This window comes from Cyrtonyx montezumae, unplaced genomic scaffold (assembly GCF_038088225.1).
Source record: "Cyrtonyx montezumae isolate F1298 unplaced genomic scaffold, pur_monq_1.0 scaffold_31, whole genome shotgun sequence".
NCBI classification, from domain to species: Eukaryota; Metazoa; Chordata; class Aves; order Galliformes; family Odontophoridae; genus Cyrtonyx; species Cyrtonyx montezumae.
Genome location: NW_027072036.1, coordinates 5047671 through 5068497, shown reverse-complemented (window position 1 = coordinate 5068497; position 20827 = coordinate 5047671). Strand labels below are relative to the sequence as shown.

The 20827-nt window shown below is 52.6% G+C and overlaps 1 protein-coding gene across 1 annotated transcript in view; it reads right to left on the bottom strand.

The window, feature by feature from the left end:
• The window catches only part of CSMD2 (CUB and Sushi multiple domains 2), a 223065-nt gene that overhangs the window by 14077 nt on the left and 188161 nt on the right, over positions 1–20827 (bottom strand). Inside the window, exons 47-57 of the mRNA XM_065744632.1 lie at positions 20259–20447; positions 19925–20071; positions 18965–19153; positions 14548–14733; positions 14091–14285; positions 12567–12744; positions 12109–12356; positions 8784–8957; positions 7952–8140; positions 5838–6011; positions 3421–3603 (exon numbers count right to left, since the gene is read on the bottom strand). Of these exons, the coding sequence (XP_065600704.1) occupies positions 3421–3603; positions 5838–6011; positions 7952–8140; positions 8784–8957; positions 12109–12356; positions 12567–12744; positions 14091–14285; positions 14548–14733; positions 18965–19153; positions 19925–20071; positions 20259–20447 (2052 nt within the window). The remainder of the gene's footprint in view (positions 1–3420; positions 3604–5837; positions 6012–7951; positions 8141–8783; positions 8958–12108; positions 12357–12566; positions 12745–14090; positions 14286–14547; positions 14734–18964; positions 19154–19924; positions 20072–20258; positions 20448–20827) is intronic.

The window sequence follows — 20827 nt, the reverse complement described above, 5'->3', positions numbered from 1 at the left end:
TGGGTGCCCCTGGGAGCCCATGGCATCGCACACCTCGAAGGGGTGAGAGCCAGGAGCTGCTGCCCTGCCCTCCCACTGTGCTCTCTGCGGGATGCAATTAGAGGTCTGCCAGTGCCTGAGTTTTATGTCCAAGGCACCGCTGCAATAAAACGGCCTCGGAGTGAACAGCACCAAGACCTGTCATGGCAAAATAAGTGCCTGCAATAATTGTATCCAGCCCTCATTTAGACTGAAATTGCAGGACATAAAAGGAAATCACAGGAATTGAGGACGGGCTCGGGCTGCGGGCTCCCAGCCCTCTGACAAGGGAACTCCTCGCTCCCTCCCTCTGTCTGAGGCTGAGATATAAAAGCAGCTGTGAGGGTAAGGATGAAGGGGCTTAAACTTTTAAAATCCCAAATTAAATATATATAGGATCGAATCACTCAAGTGAGCAGAAAGTGGGTAAATAATTCCCTTTGGCTTCAGCAGGAGATGAAAAATGAATGAGACCCCAAAAGGAAACTGGTTTTGGTACTGTTTTCTAACTGAGTATAAATCCTAAAGACCCTGGAAGTCCCACGGTCGTATCCACTCATGTCTCCTGAAGCATTTCAAACCCAATCATCTTTAAACTAAGTCAAAATTCAAGAAAATAACTTGAAGATCAGCTGCATCAAATGGGGATTTCTCGGAGTTGCTGCCTCTTAACAAGTGAAATATTTCAGCCAACGATTATCACAGAACTCCCAGCGTGAGGTTTCTCACTCTGCTCCTCCATCAAAAAGAAATTTGGTTCCTGCATTTAGTTTCAGGACGTCCTTTCTGTGCAATCCCCGTGGAATGCATTGGGTGTCTCTGCCGAGGACATGGAGAGCACCCCACACAAAGCACCCCAAGAGCTGCTGGGGAGATGTCTGCCTGCACCCAGGGAAGTGACCACGACCCAAAGCCCTTCCTGCAGCAGGGGAGGGGTGGGCTCTGCTCCAGGAGAGCTCCATCCCCACCAAGCACGTGCACACCTCCAATGCCTGTCCAGAGAATGGGATTTTCCCAACAGCACTGGGATGAGAACTCAGGTTCTGAGCATCTCTGGCAGGAGGTGGCACAGAGGGAACCAAACACTTGAATGTGAGCTCCTGAGCCCTCCTGGAAACCCAGCAGCTTGCCCATAGCTCTGGCAGCACTGTGCTGGGCCAGTGGGACTTTGTGGAGCTGCTCCCAAGGGATCTCCTCCTGCACTGCAAAGTGTCTTCTGCTATGGACCACTGTGAAGCTCAGGGATGCTCCAGAGATCAGCAGTGACCGACGTGATTCCCATCCATGCACACTTTGGCAGAGTTGTGCTCTAACCAAAGCAGCATCCGTGGAGGACAAGGGGAAGTGCTGTTACCCATTACAGAGCTGAACATTCCCAGCCCCACGCAGCACTGACAGTTCCAGTCCAAGGAGCAGGACACCTGCAAGGAGCAGCATCCTGCTCCTCAGATCGTGCGCCAGGACAAGCTGCGGGCTGGTGGCTGCAATCACAGAGCACAAGGGCACGTCTGCCTCTGCTCGAGGTGGTGTGTGAGCACCACGTCCTCTGCACGTCCCTCCCTGACCTCATCTTCATCGCATCGATCCTTCTTCGGGGCTTTGCTGCCACCAGAGCACCCGGCTGAGACGCTCTCCTAATGATGTCTGACACATCAGGCAGAGCCTGTGGGGCCTCGGAGCCTTCGCTCCAGGGCTGCTCATTTCTGTGCTGTTTAATTTAACCAGTAACCCACATTCCACCTAACTACGCAGGGAGAGGAAGAGAAAAAGCAGCCTGAGCCCAAATCCCAGCCCTGCCACCTCCCATGTCCTCAGCAGTCAGACTGGGATGAGGCAGAGCTCGGCTCCTTCCCTGCATTATCGCTCCAAATAAACACATCTCTGTCTTCTGAAATGGAGGAAGAGCAGCCAGGGCCCCGCCTCATTTTGGATGCAGCTTTAATTCATCTGGTGAGACAATAAACATTATAGAAACAAATATTCTGCTCAGCTGAGAGGAGGAGAGAGCATACAGGGGAGTGTAAGCAATGGGCCCCTCCTGCACTGCCCATGGGAGCACCGGTCGGGCAGCAGGAAGGAGGAGAAAGCAGAAAAAAAAACCCTCTAAAATGCGATTTCCACCTTAAAAACGTGCTGCAAATCAATGGCAAATGAGGCCTGAAATCTGTGATTTTTAGAGAGCTCAGGGAGCTGCTCTGAGTGGGCACCACAAACCACGACGGGTCCCTCCAATTCATTTAATTGCACAGCGTTTGTGCACCTTGGAAAAACCAACCGTGGTTCCCTCCCGCCTCCACAGTCCCGTGGTTTTCCTGGGAATGCCCCAGCAGGTGAAACTGAACCCCGGGCAGATGTGTGCCAGAGGAATGCAGAGCCCCATCAGCTCTGACTTTGCCCAACTGCAGTGGTGGAGGGCTGAGCCACGATGCTGATGTGATGGGTGCTGAGCCGGGGCTCCTCCACTCCCCCGAGCAGCTCTCAGCAGTCACTCTCCTTCGCCCTGAATTCAATCCCCAGATCTCTCCTATAAATACCTGTTCCACAAAGTTGAACGTGCCACTCAGAAGCCACAAGAAGCCTCGCAGCGCTGGCGACTTGCTGCGAATACAAATGGCAGAGACACAGCTCGCTGCTCATCGCTGCGAAGTGCCTTCCTATATTGGCCAGTCAGCATTTAACATTAAATGCCTACATTATGGGCATAATGTTGTTATTATTCATAAAGTACGAAACGAGAATCCGCCAGGGATCCGTACTCCGGGGCCTCCAGAACCCGATGGGTTATTTATGCTGAGATTAATGAAAAGAACCTTTTTACTGAAGGAGAAAAAGCAACAACAAAAAAACAGAATGGGAAAAAACTGCCACGACCTGAGTGTATTAATATCACGAGTCAGTGTCTTTTCAATCAGGAGCTCCATCAATTTGGAATAAATCTCCAATTCATTTCCAAGCTCTCTCTGAGCTTTTGGCTTTCAAATCAGTGGGAGTGAAGCACTCGCCCATGTCTCCTCGTGTTTGGTACCCTGCTTCATTTTGGCTTTTGTTCTTTGCCCGTTTGATTTTTAAGCACTTTTGTAAACCAGCAGCAGTAAGCAGCACAGCTCAGAGAACCTGGCTGGGGTTTGTCACAGTGGATTGTGGGGCCTTACCTGATTCCTTCAAATGGGAAAATAAGGGGTTTGGGTTTTTTTTCTGATACAAAAATCTGCTTACTGGTTTATAATTTGCATTTTGCGTTTCTGCTCGATGCGAATGACTCTTCCCTGTGCCAGTTCAGCTTTAACAGAGGCTCCGGGCTGTTCACATCGCTCGCTCTGATGCATTTCTTTGATAAAGCATCAATTAAGCAGGTAGAGGTCCTACATCCAACACGCCCAACCCAACGGGATGGAGCAGTACCTTCACACTCGGGCTGCACGCCGCTCCAGGAGCTGTTGGCCTGGCACGTCCTCTCGGGTGATCCCCGCAGTGTGTAGCCAGGCTCACAGCTGAACCGGACCACGCTGCCCACGCTGAACTCATCTCCCAGCCCGATGCCGTGGGATGGGATCCCTGGGTCTCCACACACACCCTGGCTGCCTCCTGTTGAGAAGAGAGCACCATGAGAGCAAGCAAGGCTTGGGGCATGGCCCTCCTCACCCACGTGTGCTTTCAGAGGACCAACACGGAGGTCTGGGTTGTGTGGCTGACTCAACTTAACTCCACGTAACGCGTTCCCCCACTTTGGGAGCCCGCTGCTCCTAAGCAGGTTGCAAAATCCGACCATAACTCCTGCATCTCAAGATGGAGTCTCACCAGCTGGAGCTGCCTTCCGTGGCAGCTGCTCCAGCAGACAGCAGCGTGGCTGCCAGCATCACTCATGTGGATGGTTTCCCTCCAAGCAGAAATTACAACATGCTCCAGGCCACCTCAGCGAGCCCTATTGTATTTGCAAAACAAGAAGCTGTTGGGTTTGGAGCACGGAGGCGAGAGGGATCCAGCTGAGAACCATCCGCTGGTACAAGTTGTGAACACTTTGTGCTGCTGGCTCTGCGTCTGGGGATGGGGGGAAGGGAGCAGCTGGAGCGGATGCCTCGTGGGGGGCTGCTGGAGCAGGCTGGAAGAATGCCCACCCCCTCGCTGCCTGGTTCGGGCTCACACTGTGTACGCCTGCTCTTGGCTTCCTCTGCTAATGATCTGTGTAAACACAGTGAGCCCCAAGCCAGGAAAGACTATTTCACTCCATCAGCCAGCAACAAAGGTCCCAGTTCCCGGCCCTGCTCCCATGTGCTGCAGGTACAACCTTTGCAGTGTAACACGTAATGTGAAATATAATGAACGTATTCATCATCTGGGGAAGAACATTCATTTTTTAGAGAGAAGGGGCAGAACGCTCCAGGCTCAGCATTTCCCTTCACGCCAACTCGCACCAAAACCCTTTCGTTTCACCTTGCAGAAGCTGTTGTCATCCCGCAGGGATCTGCATGCCAGAGAGCCTTTGGCAGGAGACAATCGGGGCTTATTCTGCCCTCAGCTTCCACCCTGGGCTGAGAAAGGGCCCTGAAGAACCTCCCCTAGCTGGGTAAAAGCCAGAGCCATGAGCCTCTGCCCTCCTGCCCTGGCTTCCAGCAAGAAAATGGACTGGGGGGGGCATTGGGAATGAAGCTCCAGGCCAGATTTGTGTGTTCTTGCTACAGTTCAAAAAACATGACCAAGGCTTTCATTACTCACTGCTTTGGTGGGGCCTATCTGGGCTGCTGGGGAGAAATCCCCAACCCTGATTCTGAGGGCAGAGAGCACCCAGCAGGTCCCATCAGCACTGCGTGATGTCCTTAAGAAAAATCACGCACAGCAGATGTCAGTGGGAACTCATCAGAGTTAATGCTGAGCATTCCAAACATCCACCCAAAAAGATGATAGGAGAGGCAGTGAAAACCACAGGGGGAAGAGGCATGAATTAGAGCAGAAAACCCTTTAGAGCAGCTACAGATCAAGAACTCCTCTCTGCAGATACAGCTTCTGAATAGGAGGTCGACTCCGCCTGATTCCTTTTCACTTTCCAAAGCTGAGGTTAAACTTGGTCAAGTACAGCTGCTAAGTCTAAGTGGTGTAATTAAAAATTAACACTTGTCCCAACTGCTTTGCTCCAGCAAAGTTCTCGTTTCATCTGCATCTGTGCTCTCCACGGAACAGGATGGCACGGAGAGGGCTCTGCACAGCATCCTCCAGTTACTCAGCATCTTTCCTCTCACTGGAGCCACCAGCTGGGATCCCAGAGCCCTGATCTCAAGAAGGCTTGGCAGCACGTCTCTCTGTGTCCCCCACGACTCCCATCTGCCTCCTCAGGGACATTCTGGCTCATCGTGTTCAGTGCAAGATCCTTTCTCTCTGGCATGGGAGGAGAGACGGAGTCCTGATGCGCTGGGACCTGGGACAACTTGTAGTGCTTCAAGAGCAGATGTCAGGCCCTGGAAAGCGGCCACACATGCTCTTTTACTGGAACACGTGAGAAGGAGGGTTGGATGCTGCAGTTAGGACCCAACTTTTCATAAGGCACGCTCATGCTGTACAGACACTAGGCAGAGAAAGCTGTGAAGCAGCAGGCTGCAGCACACCTCCTGCCACAGACATTTGCTGCAGTGATTTATTCCTCCTCTTGCAAGCCGAGTGCTCCGCTCTCTGCCAGTGCTTATCATCCAAGTTGCAGGGGACCGGATCTCAGCATCCCGCCGCCCAACCCCTCCCTCTGCAGCGTGCACATTCCTGCAGCTCAGCAGCGCTGCCACGCTGTCCCCACTCAGGATGTGGGCTGCAGCCCGTCCCCACGCCCAGCTCACCCGAGCAGTGCGGCAGCGAGCCGCTCCAGCGCCCGTCCAGCTGGCACATGCGCGTGGAGTTGCCGATGAGAGCCCGCTTCCCCAGGCAGCTGTAGCGGACCACGGAGCCAACGGTGTACTTGTCACCAGAGATCTGAGCGTGGGGTGGGGAGCCCGGGTGCCCACAAGATACCACTGCAAGAGACAGATGTGACAGCCTCAGCCACGAGGGGACTGCCCAGGGTGCGCACGCAGGGACGGAGCACGGCAAGCCCCGCGTGTCTGGGGCTGCTCGCTGGCACCTTGGCATCTTGCACCCACACAGCAGCCCCAGAGCTGCCACCAAACAGCAGCACCCAGCCCCACGGGTGGGCTCACGCTGGGGCACACCCTGCCCTGCCTCACACTCTGGTCGTGCCGAGGGTTTGCGCATCGTCCTGACAGCAACGGGCACCGGCGCATTCCTCGGAGGACCCACTCCTTAAGCTCACACAGCTCCATGCACACCTCCCCCCCGCCCCGCAGCGCCGGGTCCTGGCAGCACAGAGCCGTAATGGATGCCGTGTCACACCTGAGCAAACGATCCCGGTGGGTTCTGAGCGCTGCTCGCTCAGCCATCGCCAGGAGAGAAGCGCCGCTAACAATAATTAATAGGTTTACTTTAGCTCGGCAATCAAAGTGGAGACAGCGAGGGTGTTGACAAATAGACCGACAGATCTGGGGGCTATTAGACAGGTTTGGGTGAGCATCCTCAGCGTAAAGACCGCGCACCGCTCGGCTGCTGAAGGAAAGCATCCGTAACCGATCTGTTCTCTCCCTCTGCTAGAGTCTAAAAATACAAATACTGGCATTAGGTAGAAAACATGATGTATGCCTCAATAAAAGGAGAGCACGCTTCTGTTGGGGCATGTGGGCGTTGAAATATATTGGTGCAGAGCTGTGACTAAAACCAAGGACGCTTTGCAAAGAAATGGGTTTGATAGCTAATACTTAAACTCACACTGTAACTAACAATTTAATAACAGATACTCCGGCAGACTCAGCTCAGCTTAAAACCTGTGGCAGTATTGAGGTTTTCAAAGGATTTACGTGCACAGCAGGAAGGATGCTGCTTCTGGTGTGCTGGGCTCTGCTCCCACGTGCTTTCCTTCCCAGACTTCGCTCCCACCCCTCAAAGGAGATCAGCTCTGCTTTACTGCCCCCAATCCAGGCATGAGCCTCTCCAGCATCACGCTTCTTGGTTTTGTTTTAGGAACTCCCTCCTAATTTTGGGTATGCAGCTATAAAGGAACCTGGGTTTCAGCACTTTCACATCCCAGGGAAGCTCCCAGTGCTGTGCCTTGGGCTCGCTGGTGTCACTTGCACCTCTCCTCGGGCCAAAGCCCCTGGCTGCTACACCAGGGGCAGGCAGAGTGGCAATCCCACTGCCACCTTCAATGCAACGCCTAGGGAGCTCCTGGGGGAGGCACTGCTATTGCATGAGCATTTTGTGTCTCCCTACACGAAAGCCTTCTATGCCATTGGAAATGTCCCTTAAATCACTGCCCTGAACCTTTCAATTCGCTCTGCAAAACACAGTGGCACACGGGGCCAGGATGCTTTAAGGAAGGCCAGGATGTAAAGAAGAGTTGGGATACAGATCCTCTCCACCAGCTGCTCTGCAGAACAAAGTCTGGCTGTGTGACACCACGGGGATGAGTGGGTGGAGGGAAGCTCAGCCACTCCCCACTGCTGCTAAAGATGCTCTGTCCTCAGTCTGGCTAATTGATGCTGTTCCCTGGGAGGTTCTGTGCTTCAGAAATGATGGTTCCCTCCTCTACCCACAGAATTTCTGCTGGAGCCGCACGGAGCCAGTAAAGCTCAGTGGGAGCTGCTTTTCCCTGCAGAGGGAAACAATCTCTCTCTGATATGATTCCTCTCCCCAAATCTCTCCTCCTCCTCCTGTGGGCAGGACCCAGAGGCCAGAAACAGACAGAAAGATTCCCACGGATTACAAAGGGCTCTGAGTTCAGACTTTTTACGAGAGCATTCAGCTCAGTGAGCGCCGGGGGGAACCGCACGGAATGAAAACGCGTGCCAGGTCTGCGGAGAGGACGCGGAGCCCCAACCCAACCGTATTACCCCAAAGAACTTACAAAGACACTGTGGGAGGGCACGGTCCCAAGTGCCATCCCCCTGACAGGTAAGTACGTGTGTACCCAGTAAGTAATATCCGTGGCTGCACTGATATGAGACAGTTGTTCCAAAGCTGAATCTGTGAGGACCGCTCGGCTGCACTTGACGGATGCTGTTCTCCAGGTGTCCGGGGTCAGTACAGTTTACAACTGCAAACAAATGAACAATAACAACAACAAAAAAGTACAAAAACAAAGGGTGTGACAAAGAACAAAGGATTCTTTGGGAGCAGAAATTGAAAAAAAATATCATCTATTAAAAGAAAAGCGTGCTCAGCAGCACAGCCTCACTGCCTGGCCCCGGATCAGGGCTCACACATCCAATTGAGGGCTGATTTCTTGATCCACACAGTGACAGTTATCAATGGACACTGAATTAATGGAATAAAGAGAGGGAGTGAAGGGAGGGGAGGGTGAGTACCACTGAAAATGGGTCAGCTTGTGAGCAGAAAGGGCTCTGCAGCAAAACACATAAGTGTTTGCTTCCAGGAAACTGGTCTAGGGTTATCAGGATGACCTCCGCTAATGGTCCAGCCTGATATTTTCTTTTGTACTCCCCACAGGCACCAAATAATTCAATGTCTTGGAGGATACGGGGCTGGGCAGAGCCCACGAGCAGCGTTAAGAGAAGCCCGAGGGAAAAGGGAGTTTGTAACATCAGCAAAGGCCCTCAGAGCTCCAACGTCCTAAGTACATTCCTAAGGAACCACGAACTCAGGACAACTTCAGGCTGGATTTTGGGAACAGGCAGAGAGGATGGAGGTGGCCCAGCCCTCCTGGGCAGAGCACTCACCGCGGCAGGCAGGCAGCGTGCTGCTCCACTGCCCGTTGGCCAAGCACTGCGACTGTGCTGCTCCTTCCAGGCGGTACCCGGTGCTGCAGGTGAACTTGGCCACGTCGTTCAGGTTGAACTGAGTGCCCTGGGTCAGGCCGTGGGCAGGGTTGCCAGGGTGGCCGCAAGTGATGGCTGCGATTAGAAATCAGAGATGTTATCCCCCTCTGGCTGGAAGGAAGGGAGCCATTCAGTGGGGGAAATAAAGAAAATCTCAAGAAAAGAGACCGTGGCAAAACCCACATCAGCTCTGGAACTTGGGCTGACTTCAAGGATCTGCGGCCAGCTCTGCAATACTGACTCAAGCTGAGGATACGGTAACTTTATTTATTTTACTGGTGTAAGAAACTCTCTGAACTGCTCTCTAAGCAGCAGAGTGCCAGCGCCTGACTGACTTATACCATAAATCCCTAGAGCTCCTCTTCAGAAATCCCAGCTACTGCTATTAATCTATTGCCTTGCATTACCCTGGGCATCACAAACGCAGCCATGAAACCTGATGTTTTCCTCCCCCTGCCTGGTGTAAGTCAGATGCTCGCTGCAGTATAAAGTTACACCTGGAGGGACAGTAAAAAGAGAGAGAGAGAAAAAAAGCAGGTTTCGAGCATATGGCCTAAAAAGCTTAAATCTTCCTGCTTCGGTGTGAAAAACTTCAGGGGAAAACCTTTGTAACTAAATCCCTGTAATGAGGATTTTGGTGTAGTTCTTTCTCCCGCGGCTGATGTAAGCTCAGGACAGCCCTGAGCTGCTCCAGCACATCCCAGGGGAAGTGTCAGGTGGGGAAGGCACAGAGCAGCAGGAGCTCAGCAGCATCAAGCACCTGCAGTGCTGAAGTTTAAAGCATTTCCACCTGGGTCGCTCTGCTGGCAGAGGTGGGGATGGGGGGGAGGGTGCAACCCGGGGGACCTTTGCTTTGGGCACAACAGCGAGTCCCACCATGCAAAAGAAATGTCAGGATGCTCCACACGGAGCGTTTTGGCTGCTTAAGGAATGTGACATCTTCTGACAGCTGAGGACAAAATGGTATTGATTATTGTCATGCTGAAACTGGGTAATGGCCCAGCAGGACGAGTCCAGCACTCAGCTGTATGGCTGCCAAAGCCAGAAGCTTCAGGGGAAGATGAAATTCCCACAAAAGATCCATAACACATCCGACTGCCAGGGCTGCACTGTACCACAGGGATAGGGATTTATTCCTTATGCGAGCTGGTGACAGGTACAGGTCTGAAAAATATGAAGCAGGACAGCACTTCAGTGCTGCAGGAAGCAGATGTCAGATTCTCAGAGGGACTTCTGAATACAATTATGCACGTTTTGAAATAGCTGATGGATCCTTTCCCAGAAAAAAAAAAATATTAAAAAAGGCTCCCTCCAGTTGGCACGGATCAAAAAGACCGGTTCACATGGAGCAAGCAACTGCAGCAGGTTTAAAGAGAAAACACAGGACAGTGGGAAAGGATAATGCAGTAACACACAGAACCCTGAGCTTATTCAGAAGGTGATAAAGCCTCAATCCATCCAATTTCAGAGCTCAAGAGTGGTCTGCTTTAATGACATAAAATTTACGTTATCCATAAGGCCTAATGTAGCATAATGACTTCAAGGGCAGTTTCTGTCTGGGACACCTTTGCAGGGCTCTGCACAAAAGCTTGCTGGGCTTTCAGCTGCCAGAGTGGGAAGCCAGCACAAAGCAGCACTGAACAAAGGAACGGTGTGCCAATGAGCCCAGCGGTGGAGGGATGGTTCAGTGCTGGAAGACAGACACAGACAAGCTTTGTTCTGAAGGGTTTGGTCCCCCCTGAAAGAAACAAGATGATGCAAGAAAATGGATGCCTAAAGAATCCCGTGTTTCCATAAACCCACCTGACAGCAGGAGGACCTCTCCCAGTGTGATTTCCTGCTCCAAGGTTACTGCGCGTGCACTTGGCAGGTAAAAGTGAATTCAAACTTTTTCAGCTGAGTGTCCTCAGACAATGGAGTAATTCACACCTGCCTAAAGAACCAGAGACAGCCTTCCCAATCATTCTCCTCCTAAAAGCCCACGAGGAATCCTAGACACGAACACCTCCAATGCTAGGAGCCTCAGGCAGACTTCACAGCTTGAGTATGCTTCCTACTTTTAGGCTGCCATCTGCATACCCACTGATCTGCAGGTCGTTCCTTACCCCGTATCTGGCTGGTACCATTGTGCCTCAGCACAGAAAGCCCTAACCCAGACATCAGAGGTTGGAAGTAAACACCTGGAGAACCATGATATGAAATGGATTGCACTGTCCAGTGATAAGAAGGTGCTCAAACTTATTAACAGCTAGGGCTCTAGAGACTTACTTAATTAGCTTATTTACTGGAAAGATAAATGAGAAGGTTGTGCAAGGTGAGTCAAGGTTGTGCATCAGAGGAAGAGAGAGGCTGACCTTCTCTGGCACAAAGCGTGGCTCTCCTAAGGAAGGTGATAACAGCAGTGTGCTTGGCGGGGACGATGTCTGCCTCCAACCCCCCACACCCTGATGAGCCCTCCTCAGAAAGCCCACCCTCACCTGGGCTCATCCACAGGAAATTCAGTGCGTGAAAAACAGCAAAGTGAAGTGGAATTTATACAGAAGCAAGAAGCCAAGCAGTCAGAATTGCCAGGATGCCACTGCTGCCATGCCATGCCTCAGCTCTGTCCTGGGCAAAGCCCAGAGATGTTCACACACCGTGCAGGGTGTGCGTGCAAAGTACAGCCTGGGTGTGAAACGCTCTGAGAAGCAGAAAAATGAGCAAAGCAACCTGAAAGCCCACAGGTTGCTCCTTCCCGAGCCAAGGGTGGCTGCCTACAAGACCTGCCACTCCAGATTTGCTCCCAGCAGGACAGCTGGAACCAACCTCATCTTCGGACTGCCCGGAGAAACAGCAGGCTCACTTCCAAGCACTGTCCCTTTTGGAAACCTGACCACGTTTCCCCTGATCTCCCAATGTCATCTCTGTAACTGAGTACGTGCTATCAGTGGCAGAGATGGCTGCCCTGCACCGCAGAGCTGCCAGCAACACACCAGGCTGAACGGGAAGAGAGGGGCAGAGGGGGAGGGGCTCAGCTGATGCTCATCCTGACAGCACTTGTGAACGAGAAGCACTTCCCCCCATCCACCCTTCAGGAGCACAGTACGGGGGACAACAGCTCCTCAGCCGAGGGAACGCCGGGAAAACCGACTGGTTCTTCACTGCTGCAAACTCTCAACAAAACCCTCCGTGTGTTTTCTCGTCCTCTGACCTCAGCCAGGGCTAAAAGACCTGACCACATACTTACGCACACAGACAGGGGTCCTCCCGGACCAGCGGTGGTCCTGCTGGCAGATGCGCACGGACATCCCGATCAGGCGGAAGCCGGGGCTGCACTGGTACACCACGCTGCCGCGGTAGTTGTAGTTGTCGCCGTTGATTTGCCCGTTGACAATGGGGTCGGGGACGCCGCAGTGCCCGGCTGCGGGAGGGAGATGGGGGAAGCGGTGAGAGCTCCTGCCCGCAGCCTGCCGGGGTGGGTGCGAGCGGGAGATTCTGCAGTCATAAATAAAAGCGGGGCAGCAGCAAGTACAGCAGATCATTTTTAAAGCTCTCCTCTCCGGTCTCCAAACATCTCACATCTGCTGTACTGACGACCCCAACGCTTCGCTAGCGCCGAGTCCTCGCTTGGGTTCCTTCTCAAATCAGCATCTAAGACCCCCGCTCCCTCCCCTCCCTCCTGACCTGCATCCTCAGCGCCAGCACGTACCCAGGCACCTCACGTCGGCCCCGCTCCAGAGCCCGTTGGCCATGCACTCGCGCACACGGGAGCCCACCAGGGTGTAGCCAGTGTTGCAGGAGAAGATGGCAGTGGCCCCGTAGCTGGTCAGCGTGCCGATCTTGTTCCCATTGGGCGGCGTTGGCAGGTCCCCGCAGGAGATAACTGGAAGGAGCCCCAGAGCACAGTGAGGGGGGATGGGCAGGGTTAGGCGGCGGTGTTTTCATTTCATTTCGTTCATTTGTTTTAACAAAAAGGCGGTGACAATTATTGCCACAAGTCATTATCCACAGCAGGAAGGAGTAGGAAAGATTATTAAACAGTTCGGTCCCGTTGCACGAGCTGAAAAATAAGCACTGTGATACTCGTGCTTCAAGACATGAGTAGAGCAGGAGTGGTTCAGACTGGCTGGGAGGAAGCCAGACAAGTTTTGCACACAGGAAGTTCTCCATACAGAGATGTTTCCATTATGAACCCATCGCCAGACGCAGCTGGGAAGCAATGACTTTCAAAAAACCCACAAAATGGCACAAGATTAATGTGGGATTTCAAATCAGAGGCCTTGGAGACCTCTGTGCTTCTGGCAGTGACTTCATGGATAGGGCTGCAGTCTCCAGACCTGACCCAGAGAGGACACCCAGATGAGAGCCTGGCAGCCCCCTCCCCCCGGTGCAGCTGGAGCCCTCGGACATGCAGCTCCAGACACAAAGCTCAGCTCTTTATTTCACCTGCCTTAAAGATCTGCAAACCCACTGGGAGCCTTCACACTCAGCAAGAAAACAGAGACTCATGCTGGGTTCCTCTGACCTTAGTGCACTGCCAAGTTCCTGTCATTTGAATTTATGTGGCAATAACGCAGGAGAAATAAAATGGGGTCAGGCTCACGCTCCTGGATCTGGCTGAAGAGCTAGTGGGGCTAAAACTACATCTGTCACTGAAGCTGGCAGTCACATCTCCAGAAACAAAGAGAGCCAGGAGGGAAGGGAGAGCTGCCATTCCAAAGGAGAAATCTCACTGCCTCTACCTGCACTCGGAAGAAGAAAAACTCCACCTCTGACAAAGGAGGAGATCCAAAGCACTGAGGTTGTGTCAGAACGACTGAGAGCTGCTTGTTTGCCAGGAATGCTTTTGATTTACAGGTGACTCCGTTACCCTCATAAACTTGGCATTTGCATCAAATTGGAAGAGGTTAGGTTTTAAATCAGAATTCTTTATTTTCTTTCTTAAAAGCCAACTTCAGAGCATCTGGCACCGGTGACAGCTAAGCTGCTGGGACCTGACAGCGACAGATGAGCTAATGTGCTTGAGCTCCTGCAGAAGTGTTTAAATTAAACACAGGATCAGATCAACAGACGACCTCTCCCTGCTTCCCAACTCTCCTTCAGCAGCACAGCTCTGCAGCCAGCAGCACCCAAAGCTGTGTGTGACAGCACAGCTGCACCCCTGCCCCGTGGCACTCAGGTGCCCCACGCAGCCGAGCAGCCCCTGCTGTGGCTCAGCTCTGTCCTTACTTTTGCAGGTTGGCATGGGCTCCCCGATGCTCCACTTGCCGTTGGCCTGGCACCTGATGACCCGCTGGCCTGTGTAGTAGTACCCAGGGTCACAGATGAGCATCAGCTGGGCGTTGTAGTGGTACTGGATCTCGTAGGTCAGCCGCCAGCGGCCATGCTCCACAGCTATGCTGCTGATATCGGGGCAGGTGACAGCTAGCAGCCAGGCGTGGGGGGCCGGGGAAAGAAACGGGACAAAGATGTTAACAGGGTGCTCTGGGGTATCTCAGGAAGCAGGGTGGCTTTTTAAACGGGGGGTAGCACCAACGTCTCTATTTCACAAGTGGAAAAACAAGGCACCAGAGAGGGGATCCCAGGCACGAGTTACACGGGCTGAGGATCCGGGTGTACTGAATGCTGTACCTAAGAGGCAGAGCTGTCCCTGCTGGAGCAGGCTGATGGTGCTCATGGTACTCACCCACGCAGGGTGGGGGCTGGTTGCCGTTGCTCCACTGCCCTTCCTGCAGGCACTCAGTGCTGGGTGGCTCTCCAGGAGCCAGCTGGAAGCCCTGGTCACAGTGGTACACAGCCTTTGTCCCCACTGTGTACTCCTTGCCGAAGACGACGCCGTTCTTTGGGGCTCTGGGAACTCCACAGGAGAGAGCTGGGAAGGAGGAGGGCAGAAAGCAGCTGAGCAATCAGGCAGCTCCCACTTTTATCACAGGTATGTGTAAGTGAGCTGAAACCCTGGCCCCAGGCTCTCCTGTTTAGGAAAGCTCCAGCACGCTGCTGAAGCCCAAAGCTGCAACAAATGCCCACTTCCACAGAGGAACAGATTTTCAGCTCTTTTCTAAGGCTGAAAGCAAAGCCAGTGCTCAGTACCAGTGTGTGCTCATACTCTGTGATATCTGTAACACAAAATGCATCAATGCAGGATCCAAAAGTTTTCACACAGAGATAAAGGATTAGACAGCAATAATGGTTTGTATTTACATCCCACAACAGACACAACCCAAAACCCTTTTCTAGCAGCACTTCTGGATTGCAGTAGGCAGCAAATTCTATAATTATGGAGTGCCAGAAGGAGGGCTAAATTTAGCATAGAAGGTGGAGAGGGAAATTCGAGGGGAAAACTGGCAGAGAGGCACAAGGCCAAATGTCTGCACAGGACAGGAGGAGCAGCTCTGCACCACTGCTGCTGTGCAGGGCCAGGCAGGACACAGCAATGCGAGCACCAGCCAGATGCAGACAGGCTGGAATCACACTCACTTATGCTGCAGGAGTTTCACAAGTTATTGCAAACCCTGCTGCCCTCTTCCCTAATGCTGAGAAAAACAGCACTGGGAATCTGTCATTCAAACCGGTCTCTCCCAACATTCCTAAGAGCTGAGAAATCAAACCTGAGTTGCTCCCATCCAGCTAATGCATGAACTGGAAGCTGAGCCTATGTCACCAGAGCCCTGTGCTCATATCTGAACCCAAACTCACCTTCCTGTTACTCCCCCTGCAAACAAACAGGAGTGTGAAAGTCATCAACCTTAGAGAAGTCACCTCCTGGTGACGTGGACCCCACTGAACACGGAAAGGAGAAACCAAATTCTCATGCACAGCATCAGCACAACCACTGGAGCTTTCTACCACTCCAGGTCCAGGACACTTCAGTGCCATCACTCCTCCATGAGTCGGCCAAAGCCTGGAGCAGTCACACAGCACCTCGCAGATGCTGGTGTTGCTAATAGGTGTGAGTAATTCTGCAGGCTCGTATTAGCATGATCAGGCAGAGCCCTGGTTGAAATGATAATCACACGTGTGTCACTTCGTCGAGCTAAGGAGCTTGGCAGATCTCTTCACAAGGCTGGGTGTCTAGACGAGCAGCCACGCTGAATACCAATGTCATTCTAAGGCAGAAGAAGAGGGGGCCTGGGAAGTCCTACCCTTTCACTTTCACCCCGCAGTTCTGTTGCTATTGCTTTTTGATGCTGCATCCTATCAGAGGGGATGGTGAAAGCGGGCCCTTACCTTGCCACTGCCCCCTGCAAAGCCTCCTCCTCTCTCTGCTCAATTCTCTGCTGCTCTCTGGGGTTGGAGAGGGAGATCCCAAAAGCAGCAGCACGGCTGGTAGTTAGTTACCAATAAAACAGCACTTCTGGGCCAGAGACAGTTAACTAAAACGATCATTGGGCCATCAGAAATAACAGAAAAGTAACTCTCTTCTCCTGCAGGCGGTCAGGCTACAACATGAAGACCTATCAGTCAGGAAGAGCTAAAGGGACTGCAAACTGCTGCACCAAGTGGGCTCCGTGCATCCCATCCTTCTCTGCAATCTGCCATCCTTGAGCAGAAGGAGCTACGGGTAACTTATCACTGACACAGCCCAGCTTTAGTCCTCGGGTGGCAATAGTCCTGCTCCAAAAAGCATTTCTGAAGCTCAAATCCTGGGCATCGAAATCTACAAAAATCAGAGACTGAAGACAGAAGCTGTTCCAGGGGAAACCACAATCACCATTCGGCCAGGAGAGACCCACAGGGAGTGGGACCTGGGGGAAAAGGAGCACTTATGGGGTGCAGAGGTACAAAAGCTCAGTCTGCAGGAAGAACATGTGCTAGGAAAACGGACAGAGGCTATGAAAGCAAATCTGCAGCTGGGATTCCACAAACAAAGCAGCTTAAAAATAGGCAGCAGAGACAGAAAAGGCATATTAGATCATCTCGTGCTCTCCTCCATTGTGCCAACACAAGATTGTTCCCTGCAGAATATTCTCTGCTGCTTCCATAAATGTCAGTGAGGACAGAGCATGTCGTAAAGATTATTCAGAGGGGATCGGGAAGGGGAAGAGGATTATGTGCTGGCAGGAGGAAGCCATGGGAAATGTCACTTGTTAACTAGACCATGTGTTTGAGGGGACCCCGGTTCCCCTCCTCCTGACACAGCTGATTGTGTGAGCAATTTATGCTGCGCTGTGGATCGAGTTCCCAAACCTCTGCCATTTGGTTCTGGCCACCAGAAAGGATGAGAAATTGAGTAGAGCCCAAAACAAAAGGTTGCCAGTTGGCTTTGGGAGCAACGCAAAAAAAAAGCAGCGCTGGATTTTCTGCAGCTGACCTGAGCTCGGAGAGCTGTGCCAACCCCACTCGCAGCTGCTGGGAGCCAGGGGGAGCTGCAATGCCACGAATTCTCCTATGGTTCTGCTGGCTGCTGCTCGCCCACCTCCCACATCCAGCTCAGGGCACCCACGGGCCAGCTTTAAGACCCCTGATGGGAATATGGGAGAACGGAGAGAGGAGGTGACTCTCCCAAAGGGGTTATGGACAGGACCTGTCATAATGACAGCTCCTGAGGACTGCTCTGCTCCCACCCTCTAACACGCTCCCAACATCCCACATCCTCTCTCTGCCCATCCCCTTCTGCCTCTGTGCCTGAAATCCACACCCCATGCACATCCTGGAGGTAAATACATCCTCTGGAGCTGAACACGAGGTTCAGGTGGCATTCCAGCACACGCAGTTAAGTACTCAGCAGTGTTAGTACTGTCTGGATTGTGTGATTTTCCTTAAAAAAAAAAAAGACCCAGTGCATCAGAGAGATGCCTTGTGCTGGGTAAGGATCCACAGGCACAGTTGCCATGACAGCCCCTGCGCGTGCCTGGCTCGTGGTGCTGCTCATCTGTGTGGCTCAGCAGCCCCAACCCAGCTACTGATGCAGCTAAATCATCACCAGAGTCTGTGTCCATTTCCCCAGCTGTCCCCTGCCAACAGCACCGTGCTGTGGAGATGGAGGAGCTTTACATAAATACAGCCTTGAGAGGGCTCCACTAAGCACCCCCACTGCAGAGCATCCCTTCGGAGGCAGGGCAGCTTCCACAAGGGAACGAGCAAGCCACAGAAGCATACAGGTTGGAAAGGGCCACTGAGATGATCGAATCCAACCGCTGACCCATCATGCCCATGAAACCACAACCCTGAACAGAAGGGAATTTTCAAGGCTCTCTGGTACCCCCCACACTAAATAATCCTGCTTTTCCTTAAGGCTTGGGCTGGGTGACGATACAGACAGAGCAATGGGATTTTGCCTGTGCTGCCTCTGTTCTCTGGCTGGTTTCCAGGGAAGTCAATGCAATATGAATCCCCTGCGTTCAGTTCCCTTGGAATTTGGGATGAATGCTCAAAGGCAATGAAAGGATTCATCCGAATGGCGATGGTCATCTTATCAACACAAAGAAGCAGGGATGATTGGTGGACTCTGAAAAAGGTGCAGTCAGAAAGTGTGCACACAGAGAGGAAATAGTGTGAATGCAAAGCCCCAGGCATGCTGCCCTGTCCTGCCCTCCCTCCCACGCCTGGAAGGAGCCATGTGCTAAGTATGGTATGTCATAACGATTACGGCTAATTAGGAGGTGATGTGGAAAGAACAACGGCATGCCTAAATCTTATATGAAGCCAACAGAAACCGGGCACCATCTGAAACCCAGGAACTCTCATCCCCCACGGACACACACAGAGCTGAGAGTGGATTTCCAGAAACAAGAAAGGAAACTCCAACCACCAGATCCCAGCAGGACTCAGTGTAGACTCACACTACTTCCCCTCCTTTCCAGATTCTTCCAGGCAATGGCTCCCCCTGTCCCCAGCCGAGGCCTGGCTGTGCCTCCACTGAGAATTCAAACACTCTACGCAATGGGACAGACTTTCCCTCACCTGCCCCACCACGACCCTCTGCTCCTCAGCAGGCAACTCCCTTCCTTGCTCATCATCCCTAGGATGTGGATATACGGGGACCACCTCCCACTGCCCCCACGCAGCTCAAAGCCCCAGCGGGGAATGGGGGAACTAGAGCAGCTTTCCATTTATCCCATTTCACTCCATCCTCCCCGGGTCTCCCAGGTCCTCGCTCTCACCTTGGCACAGCGGGATCGCTTGGTTCCAGTGGAAGTAGCCCTGAGGATGCTGGGTGCAGGTGGCAGTGCTGTGGCCCACGAGTCGGTAGCCACTGTCACAGCCAAAGCGGAGCGTGGAGCCGGGCTGCAGCCCCGAGTGGCTGAGAATCAGACCATGGGCTGGTGGCTGTGGGAGGCTGCAGTAAGGAGCTGCAAGAAGGGCAAAGGGAGGTACATAAATCCCTGCAGCACCACAGATCCCTTTCCTGTGCTTGGAATCACACGGCTGTCCTGGCTCCAGCTGCCTGCTGTAACCTGAGGCTGTACAAGAAACAGAGCCTGGGACAGATACACAGGAGCAAAGAGCATGGAGCTACTACCTACGTTTCACTCGGCTCTAGAAATAAAGAGTCATCTCTGATAATTAAATATTACTTAATTCATTTACTGAGTAAAGTCATTACTTATTTATGACCTGCTGGCGAGTTCTCAACCCGGTTTTATAACTTCCATTAATTAAAAGTTGCAAAGCTCCAAAAAATAGTAATTCACTTCAAGGGATTCTCAGCGAGCACTCAGCACGCAGCAGCTGAACTGTGCTGAATGAGCAACCAGTCTCACCAGAATGGTCCCATCTTTGCAGAGGCACAGGAGTCCTGTAGCACAGAATCCTGACTGAATTGCATGGGATGGGTTTTGCTCATCCACAGCCAAGCTGTCTGCGGTTATACACTGTGCTCTGATTGCTAGGGGTGGCAGAGGAAGCCCAGCCACAGCGGCTGGGTTTTGCTGGAGGTGGAGCTGCTTTCCCAAGTCTCACCAGCCTCAGGACACAGCTTTGTGTGCCCTCCCCCCCCCACGCTTTGGCACCTTCTGTGGTCACAGATGGCCTCTGCCCCTGTGCAGTAATTTCGTGGGGATCTGAGGCTGAGGGGATGACCACGCTGCTGGCAGAGGCACGCAGCCCTGCTGGGCACTCACCTGAGTAGCGGATTTTGAAGCCCTTTCTGTTGTAGGCATGATCAGAGGACCAACGGAGATAGACTTTGTTCCCACTGCTGGTAACAGTCAGAGGGGCAGAGTAATTCCCACTCAGTGACAAGAGCAGTGGGCTGTGGCCAGAGGGACCTGGAAGGAAGAAGTGTGTAACAGCAGCGTGCCTGTATTCTGCATTTGGATGCACATCTTTAGGAAGACTGCTCTTCCAGACCTACATCACCTGGCCTGCACGGGCTCTGCGGATGGGATTCACAGCTCTGCTGTCTCTCCCCTTTCCCCACAGTTGCCACCCAAGTCGAACTGGTGAATCTCTTACCATCAAAGATCTCAAACTCGTCGTACTGCTTCTCGCTGAGGAAGTACTCGATGGTAAGGGAGATGTTGTAGCCAGGTTCCACCTTGACCACCCAAGAGCAGGTCTGGAAGTGAGGGTAACTTCCCTGGAAGCTCTGGCTGAGGATCACACCCGTGGAGTCCGTCATCACCTCGTTCATGGGGCAGGGCACTGCAGGGAACGAGAAGGACAGGCCTCAGGAAATGAACGCCAGATTTAAAGGAAGGGGCAAAAAGCAAGAACACAAAAATACACAACCATCTTTGCACCATTTCACATGCCTTCCAAAATGAGTGGCACCGCAACCCCACAACTGTTCTCACATTGCCGAGCGCTCTCTTGGAAGCCCCTGGAAACTTCATTACCCGAGGCAGAATGAAGTAGGGAATGACAGACTGATCCCAGGGCACCCAAGGAGTTGTCAGCTAGGATATGAGAACTCCAATTCATTTCTCTAATCACTGGAGCCCACTCGGTGGAATTCTGGACATATCAATGCAGCTGAAAGCCCTAAAATGAAAAGGCCGTCAACGACACCCCAGGAGAGGAGG